The sequence below is a fragment of the Camellia sinensis genome, chromosome 12, assembly GCF_055761805.1.
Source record: "Camellia sinensis isolate YWXY chromosome 12, ASM5576180v1, whole genome shotgun sequence".
Classification (NCBI taxonomy): Eukaryota; Viridiplantae; Streptophyta; class Magnoliopsida; order Ericales; family Theaceae; genus Camellia; species Camellia sinensis.
The window spans coordinates 111,988,288-111,998,036 of record NC_138972.1 but is presented as its reverse complement, the minus strand read 5'-3'; the positions used below and the strand labels follow the sequence as shown (position 1 = coordinate 111,998,036).

The 9,749-nt window shown below is 34.4% G+C and overlaps 1 protein-coding gene across 1 annotated transcript; it reads right to left on the bottom strand.

The window, feature by feature from the left end:
• Positions 1-4,220: 4,220 nt before the first annotated feature.
• On the bottom strand, positions 4,221-4,685 carry LOC145803815 (uncharacterized). The gene has a single exon (XM_082897176.1). It carries the CDS (start codon positions 4,683-4,685, stop codon positions 4,221-4,223), a length of 465 nt encoding a protein of 154 aa, XP_082753302.1.
• Between the last annotated feature and the right edge of the window lie 5,064 nt (positions 4,686-9,749).

Sequence of the window (9,749 nt, the reverse complement as noted above, 5' to 3'; positions counted from 1 at the left end):
CTTTAGTTGAATTCGCCTACAACAATAGTTTTCACTCGAGCATTGGTATGGCGCCTTTCGAGGCTTTATATGGCAGAAAATGCTGATCTCCTATTTGCTGGGCAGAAGTTGTAGATGGGCCTTTACTTGGGCCCGAGATTGTACATGAGACCACAGAAAATGTGAAACTGATTCAACAAAGATTGAAAACCGCACAAAGCTGACAGAAAAGTTATGCGGATGTACGAAGGCGAGACAGGGAATATGAAGTGGGTGATCATGGTTTTGTTAAAGTGACACCAATGAAAGGATAGACTCATTTTGGGGCTAAGGGTAAGCTAGCACCGAGATATGTTGGGTCATATGAAATTATTGAAAAGATCAACCTAGTGGCGTACCAAGTAGCGCTTCCTCTAGAAATGGAGCATATGCATAATGTCTTCCATATTTCAATGTTGAGAGATTATCTTCGGGATTCCTTCCATGTTATTGAGCCTACTCGTGTAGTGCTAAGTGATGACTACACTTATGAAGAGCGGCCTATCCAGATCGTAAACCGACGAATCAAGAAGTTGAGAAATAAGAAAATTCCGTTAGTGAAAGTGGATTGGCAAAACCATGGTGGCATCTATGCCACTTGGGAAAGGGAAGACGATATGATAAAGAGATATCCTGAATTGTTCCCCCTGAACCCAGTGTTCTTCCGAAATGAAAGTAATCCGAGTTTGAAGGACCAAACTCTTTTAAGGGGGGAAAGACTGTGATAACCCTCACCTCTGATTAGCGTTAAATTGTGTTCGAGCATGATAAGTAATTGATTAAGATGAAATCCTGAATTGATTGCATGGGTGTGTTGCTTTAATTGCATTTCTATCTGTTTGTCATTAAATGATCTGTTTATGTTTTGATTTCGAACTGCGAATTGAAAGCCTTACCGACGACTGATTCAGAAATTGATTAGTGTTATATGCTAATTAGGATTTATGTGATTTTATGGTAAGGTTAATTAAAATTCAATTTGGAATGATTAAATTAACATTGTTAATGTTAAATTATTTGAGCCTAGATTATTCATATTTTTGCCCTTGAGTGGGCCACCTTTACAAACCTTGTTTGGGGTTAATTCATACACTTAGACACACCATTCTTTAGCCATTTTCAAGACCAAACCGTGAGAAAGAGGGAGTGTAGGAGAAAATTGATTTCATCAAGAAATTAGCTTGAAATTTAGAAGGAATTGAAGAGAATTTGCAAAATTGAGATAGCACACTTGGAATTCAAGATCTAAGGTAGGAAATTCGCCCTCTTAATTATGAATTTCGGGTGTTACATGCATAGTTCATGGGAAATAAGTGATTAGAGTCAAGTTATAGCCTTAAGAGTTAATTTGAGTAGCAATGTGTGCATGTCCATATCATTGAGTTTTGAGGTCTTTTACATAAGAATTTCCACATGCATGTTTATATTTTGATTACATTCTAGAAATTCACCATGTTTTTTAGCTCAATCTTGCATTTGATCATGTTTTAGAGCATTGGAGTTCTTAAGAACTCATGCGTGTTGTGTTCTTGCTATGTTCATAAAGTTTCATAAAAAATTGTGTTCAATTGGCATACCTATGGGCTTTGATTTTATAAAATGACCTTTGATACATGTTGTACTATGGGCTTGCTAAGTATTTTCCAGAAAATTAGCCCAGAAAAATCAAATTTGAAGCTTTTGAGGTTGAGTTTTGTGCTTGAGAATCAATTTGGAAATTCCAGATTTTTGATCCACGCTCGAACGGAGGACTTTACGCTCAAGCGTACACTCTGAGTACATGCACTTCCGCTCGAGCGTCGATATTCACGCTCGAGCGTGAAATGCATATGCCCAGAAGTTCTTGTGTTTTGCAGTCCGCTCGAGCGAGGTAATATGCGCTCGAGCGAGGGTTTGTGTCTCACGCTCGACCGTGGGTCGAGCATCCATCGAGCGTGAAAAACGTGCAACCAATACTTTTTCATGAGTTTGCAGTTTGCTTGAGCGAGGGAAGTCACGCTCGAGCGGTGCCTCTTTGTCTGCGTGTCCGCTCGAGCGGGGAAAGTCACGCTCGAGCGACCCCTGTTTTCAGCAATTTTTGAAAAGTGTTTTAAAGTGTATTTTTGTATCCTCATTCCATCCTAGGCATTCCTAAGACATGTTTAAGGCATCTTAATGAGGATATTGATGTAGAACCACACCGAGTCAAGTTAGGGGCTATGTTGTTAATCCCAAGTGTGTAACTTAGTGTGTGTTCGTTCTGCAACTGTGTAGGGTTGGTACCCGAGGACGCTGACTAGCCTGTCTATAGCTCAGTAATCTGTGAGTAACAATGGGTTAAAGATATGTTCAATTCTAATTATTTTCTGAACGATTGACTGTACTGCTTTCTGAAGTAACATTGTCTACCGAATGAATATTTGTCCTATTTTACGAACTGTACTTGTGGCATTCATAGCAATTTACTGCTACTGTACTGTTACTGTTACTGCTACTGTTACAGAGATCTCTGTTGGTTCCAATGTTTGGAACCACTACTGTTTACCTTTTGATGGCCATCAACTGACTGCTCGGTCTATTAATTTGATGTACCACATATAATTGTTATGATTTCTAATTGACTGATAGGGTATGAAATATGAGCCACTGATTGAATAACTGATCTACTGATGTGAATGACTGTTTTAATTACTGAAAGGACATTCATTCTCAACCCCTTTACACATTTGTTATTCACTGGGCTTTAGCTCACTGTTTATATATATATGTAGGTGGCCAGGCACCGGACCGAAGCTAGGAGCGTCAAGTTAAGCTCTCGTTTTGTTAAGCCAACCATTGTACCTCACTTCGAGGTTCCAAGTCTCTTTAAGCCAAGACTGTTGTGGGGTGTCTCAAATTCACCCTTTTGTCCCCATTTTGTATAGAATGTTTAAGACTTTTGTCCGTACAGTTATGGTGAAGAGATTCGGTCCCTAACCTGGATGTTATGCGTATTTGACGTATGTATATATGTTTTGGTTATGAATGTGGCTTTGTACATAAAATTTGTTTTCCATTCAGATTTTCACAGCTCATTGGACATCTTTTATTTACTGTTTGGCTTCCGCCAGCCCCTTACTTTGTATTATTGTTATTACTGTTAAGCAGGCCTTTGGTAATCATGGATTACTGGCCGGTTACGATGCTAAACAAATAGGGGTGGGTTTGGGTCGTGACAAGTAGGTTACTTAAATTTTGTTTGTTTGCTTCACCACGTACATTGTGCCTTGCTTTTTATAAACAAATGTCACGACGTTGAATAATTTACATATCCACTCAGGCTCAAATGTTTTGTGTACATGGTTTTGTTGGCTCTGCTGGAGAATGTGATTGGAACGTTATGTCGTTGAGATTTTGGGGACATGCAATTATGTGCAGAGACTATAATGTTATCCAAATGCAGTTGTTATTCTGTTGATTGTTGTGGTAATATTGTTGTCGATGTTGGTTATGTTTGTTCTTGTTGGTCGAAGTGATATAAGTGTTACATTGGACGCTTAAATGTGATAGTTGACTAATTTGTTTCGGTATTTGGCAATAATAATGTCGAGAGTGGGTGTGTTTTCAATTAATATGTATGTTGTTTTGTATGGATGTTGTCAAATGATGGTAGTGCATAATTTCATGATAGATTTGGCTAAGGAAATGACGACTTTTGGGGTTTTTTTTTTGTACGTACACAGATGATGTGATTGTGAGGCGTGTACAACATGTACATTGTGAAGGTTGTTTTGGCGTGAAACGTTAACTTGAACGTAAGCCATTTAACTAAAATCAAAGTGGGTAAAGCTGCAGTATGGTTTTATTGCAGGTGGCTTTGAAAAATTTCATCATTCAACACAATTCTTTATTTTGTTAAGTGAAAGGAATGTAGTACCCCCCCCCCCCATCGACATGAACTACAAACAACATTGATGATCAATTGTTTGTTATTGTCAAATTATCCATGATGTACAACATATTTCTGGGCAGAAGGACATGTTATGTAACGTGTTTAAACAAGAAACTACACTGGTGTTATAGTAAGATGAGCGAAAACTGTGAAAAATATATAATGTTTCATAAACTTCTATTAATGTAGAGTAATACGGTAAAGTTCTGGGAAAGTTAACATAATTATTTAATAATGTAAGTCAAATATTTCAGCAATGTTCTGAGATAAGCTAAAGTTGACAACAAGTCTGCTACATTGCTTCCTTGCATGTTTTTCTGTTATGATGACCCATTTTGCCACAGCGACCACACCGAATGTGTTGAACCACCTCGCCCTTTGATGGAATTCTTTTTTGCTTTGGCTTTCCGGGAGGACGTTTGTAAACGAGTGGTGCAATGAGATAGTCTGAGGGTGTGAACTTGGGTTTCGCCACAGTGGAAATTGGGTGAATCAACCCTTCATACGCTGCCCTATACTTGACCACGTGATAAAACGGTTCAATGTAATCGTACACATTCTTACCACTATTCTGAAAAGCTACAACCACGTGGGGACATGGGAAACCATTTAGTTGCCATTGAAAACAAGAAAATGAACGATTGCCAATGTCAACTAACACTGATGGGTGTGACCGAACCTCGAAAACATTGTTATCCGACTGGCTGACAATCCAGTGCCTGCTATCTTTAAACTCAGACATCAAACACTTTTCCATTTTTGGACAAAGTTCACCAACCCAGACGATGGATTTTACTTTACGCTTTGACATTTTTTTCCATAATCTTCCCCCTTATTGCATCCACCAATTGAGTAATGGGCTTGTGGCGAGCTTCCCGAATCCAATTATTGAACGACTCTGCGGCGTTGGACCACATCTCACCATATTGATAACCCCTGTGAAAGGGAAACATTTAGTGATGTACATACCCTTCAATTAGTAATACACGAACAAATGAAAGACACAAATATGACGATAAAAAAATACACGAAGTACGCGTTGGCCCAATGTTGGGGATGCAGGTCTTGCAAAAAATTACCAACCACTGTTGGGCTACATTGTTTTAAAATTTCAATTTTCTGGTTGAATGACGTTACTGTAGGTGCGTAAGCACAATCTCGTAACTTCCGCATTAGACCAACTTTCTGATCAGCGTTAACATATTTCATCCGGTCACAAAGATTCATCTGAAGATGTAGCAAACAAAATGCACGGTGTGCCGCAGGAAAGACAACGGGCATTGATTGTATTAAACCCAAATTACGATTAGACACAAAAGTTAAATTCCTTGACTCGTCTACAACTTCGGCCAAATGACGCAAGAACCATTCCCAGTTTGATGAGTTTTCAGAATCAACAATAGCAAATGCGACGGGGAATAAACTTGCATAACATCATGTCAGTACCATTCTAGGCAGTCAAGTGGTTGCTACATAATGCAATATAAAATTATACGAATTGCAAACTGTAATTCACATGGTATGGTGACAGGCAAATGTGTAACATAGTCCTGAAGATAGTACAAATAACCATTACAAATTGTCATCCATACCTTGGTTTCCATCCTTAACGGTGGCTGCGAGCAACGTCCCCTTGAACCTTCCTTTCAAAAACGTACCATCCAAAAATAGAAGTGGACGGCAACCATTGAACCTGTCGATGCATGCACAGAAAGCTATGAAATACCTCACAAACCTCCCAGTTTGCTGATCGAAATCCAAATTAATGTAGCTATGTGGGTTGTTTTCCATAACAACATCACTATACCACCTAAGTTGGTCGAACGACATAGCATGGTCGCCAAATACTTCGTTCCTTGCTTTTTCCACCCCTAACAATGCAACCCGGTAACTAATATCCAGGCCATAACCATCCTTCATGTCGAACACCACATCTGTCGGTCGTGTCAGTGGTTGTTCACGCACACGTCCTGTAATCACATCAGACACCAAATTTGACCCAGTCCGCGGATTACGGTACGTTCGTACAGCAGCCCTGCAGGAATGTACACTAATAAATCTCTTCAAACACATAATACCATTCGAAGGAGACACCCGTGCGTGAACCAACCACCTGCATGCAGTTGACGTTACAAATTTGCATATAGCAGTAACACGTACATCATCGTTTTTGACATACTTGAACTGAAACCCATATTCCACTGCATACTTGCACAATACCGTTCGGAATTCATGTGCGCCACCCAAAAAAATTTGGCCGACATGTGTAATACCGAATGCCCATCCAGCAGACAAGTACGTCTTCGTTCGATGGGGACAATATGTCGCCAACAAATCCGTTCAGTCTATCATATCGGCCATTCGCATATCCACAGTCTCACACTCCCCATCATCATGTGACACTGAAACACCACATTGAGTAGCAGACCCATTACCCCGCATTTGAATTATCACGTCAATATGGTCAAGCCCGAAAGACTTTGCAAGTAACAACATGTTTCACACATCATTCTCGGAGTCAACCTTAAACTTATTATATCCTGGAATAGTAAACAATAAATAAACCAATTCCTGCTCCATGATATCAAACTTGTCGCAAACGGCATCAATTAATTGTTTGAAAGTGAATGCTTGATGAATGTGGAACACTGCGTTCGTTTGACTGAACGTACATAGCAACAACACTGCAAACTCCATACCTGCCAAAATAACCTGCAATAACAGACACATTACATCCAAAAAAAATTAACCATAAGCGGTAATGTACATTTTACACCCAATTTCCAATAACAGACCTCCACCCATTCACTATACGAAAAAAAAGATAGTCATACGTTAAAAACTACATTCTTCACTACAACAACACTTCTAACTGCTCCAAAAACTTAACAGATTGTCAAAATAACATATGGAAATTGAGAAACTAAATATCGGCAACATAAAATTGGTAGCAATAAGTAAGAAAAATAGCACAACCCGCAAAGGTATTTAAACATACAAAATTAAATATATATGTATGCATATAGACAAGTAGAACAGATACATCACACTTCACTACCAACCAAAATAACTTATACTCAGTCTTGGAATGTATTCGATGCAATAAATTGCACTGTCATATGTTTAAACACTGCATCAACATATGCTAATAAACTCCTATTCCATCAAGATTAACATCAATACGGAGAAACTATCACAACACAATCGTGGTCGGAACATCGCCCATATATATGACCCACAAACCAACATCAAAACACACATTACCAAAACACCAAATCCCCCATATATTAAGCAACCCCAAACACACCCACCCGAACTGTTGATGTTGAAGGAAAGTTACAATAACACAGCCCCACCAACACACCGTCTATACATACCATCAACAATTCAATACTGAAAATACACTTCACAAAAGAACAAATCCCCCGCAAATAACCCCAAAAACAATTCCGAACACCCCTATACAAAATAAAGAAACGGCAATGCGAGAAACAATAATAATGAAGCATAGAAAACAACATAAAACCACAAACAAGCATCATACATACAATAGTCCAACAAAACACACCCAAAGACCATCAGAAATCAATCGCAAACATAATACACAAACACTAACATCACCCGAACCTGGACGAACGTCAATCGAATAAAAAACTGCAAGGATCAAACCGCAACACGCAAATAACACACCAAGAAACGAACCACCACAGACCCAAAAACAACGTTCTCAGCAAGAACACTAGAAGGGAAACATCCTACACTTCCATACGAGTCCACGCCATCCACGAAATTCCCTCCTAATAAAAAGGAATGTTACAGTATGTCCTTAATAAACAAACACCAAAAAAACATCAAAAACAAAACAAAATATGGGCAAAAAGGTAAACATAATATATAATAAATTAAAAAAATATATTATACCAAAAATAAGCAGGACTAAATGGTTTAATAAAAAACACTCAGGACTAACTAGTGTAACAATTACCAAAATGGGATTTATGAGTAATTTTTCCTTAATTATTTGACGCATCATAACAACTGCAAAATTTTTATTCCAGCCAAATTATTTTTACATATCTTTTTTGGTAGAACTCATGAAGGTGCATTATCAGCAATATTATATATTCAAAATTTATATTTTAAAATTATTCAAGAAACATCAATAGGTGCCTTAAATATACATAATCATTTTCAATGAATTATTATTCTTTAATAATACTACATACTATTTATCATTTGGTATTTATCAATTTATCTTCTAAAAATTTAACAAAAAAAAGTATTAAATTCTATTATTTTAATCAATTAATATTAAATTAAACATTATACGTGTATGTAAATAATTTCTACAAATATGATGTCTGAAATAAAATCGCAATGGAATTAAATTTAATTAATGTGATGATATTTTATACTATGATATGTGTTATAAAAGAATAATAATTGTGTTTGGTTTTAATTTTCTGAAATTAAATTTTTTTGAAATTGAGTTTTTTTTTTCGTTTTTGTTTTTAGTAAATATTTTTAAAATTTTAAGCAATTTTTTTTAGATGTACCTTACTTAGATGTATCTAAATAGTAAAATATTTAAGAAAAATATTTTAAATTTTTAATAAATACACAAAAATACAAAAAATATACTGAATTTTCATAATATTTTTTTTTGTATTTTTAGTATTTAGTGTATTTTTTAAGTTTTTTGTTTTTTTTTTTACAAATATTATACTTTTTAAGTGTATTATGTTAGGAGTGTTTAAAAATTAAAAAATTGCTTAAAATATTAAAAAATTCAGTGAAAACAAAAAAACAAAAAACAAAAAAATAGAATTTTTTAAAAAGTGAATTCTAAAAATGGAAACCAAATAGAGTGAATAATTTTAATTTAAAATAAAATTTTAATTTTAATTATTTGTTTTAATAATCTTAGCCTTATCGTTCTATAAAAATATTACTTGAATATTTATATATAATAAATTTAGTTAAATTAATTATTTACTTTGATAATTTTAGTTCTATTATGCAATGAAAGTGTAATTATCCTATAATGATTTTATATGATATATATATTAACTTATAAGATAATAAAATAAACAATCATTTTGATGTTAATGATAATAGTTAAATTAAAAAGAGAAATAGTAATATAAAACTAAAAGTGATTATAATTATTTAATTCTTTTTAATATTTATTTGGAAAATAAAAATATGTATAAATAGAAACAAAATTTATTTAAAAAATTAAATATAAATTTGTGATTTGATTAAGAAGAAAATATATAAATTAAATATGTAGAGTATTGATTTTTTTCTTTAATATTCTTTTTGAATTATTCATACATGCTGTATATACGTATATAAAATTTAAATTAAATATAAATATTTTTTAATAAATAGTATCATGTTAAATAAAAAATAAAATATAAATTAATATTAAGACATCAATAAGATAGACAAAAAATAAAAACTATAAAAGAAAATTAATTTGATTCATGCAATGTACATAATTAAGAATATTTTGTCTTATTTATTTACATATCGAGAATTTTTTTTTCAAATATCATAATAATTAAATTAAAATATAAACTATATAAAAGAAATTTGAAAATGACAAAACAAAAAACACAATGAAAAATATATAGAAAATAAATATTTCTCAAATAAAGTTCATATAAAATTTGTTATTATAATTGAAATTAAGTTTGTATAGAACCCTATATGTAAATGGAAAAGACATGATGATGTGCTTTTTTCAGAAAAAGTACGGTTTTAGAATATGCCACTTAACTAAGGGAAAAAAAAAATACTTTTAATATATATATAT

What these genes read in the sequence shown, in the direction of transcription:
- LOC145803815 (XM_082897176.1), bottom strand. Translation starts at nt 4,685, where the DNA reads ATGGAAAAGTGTTTGATGTCTGAGTTTAAAGATAGCAGGCACTGGATT.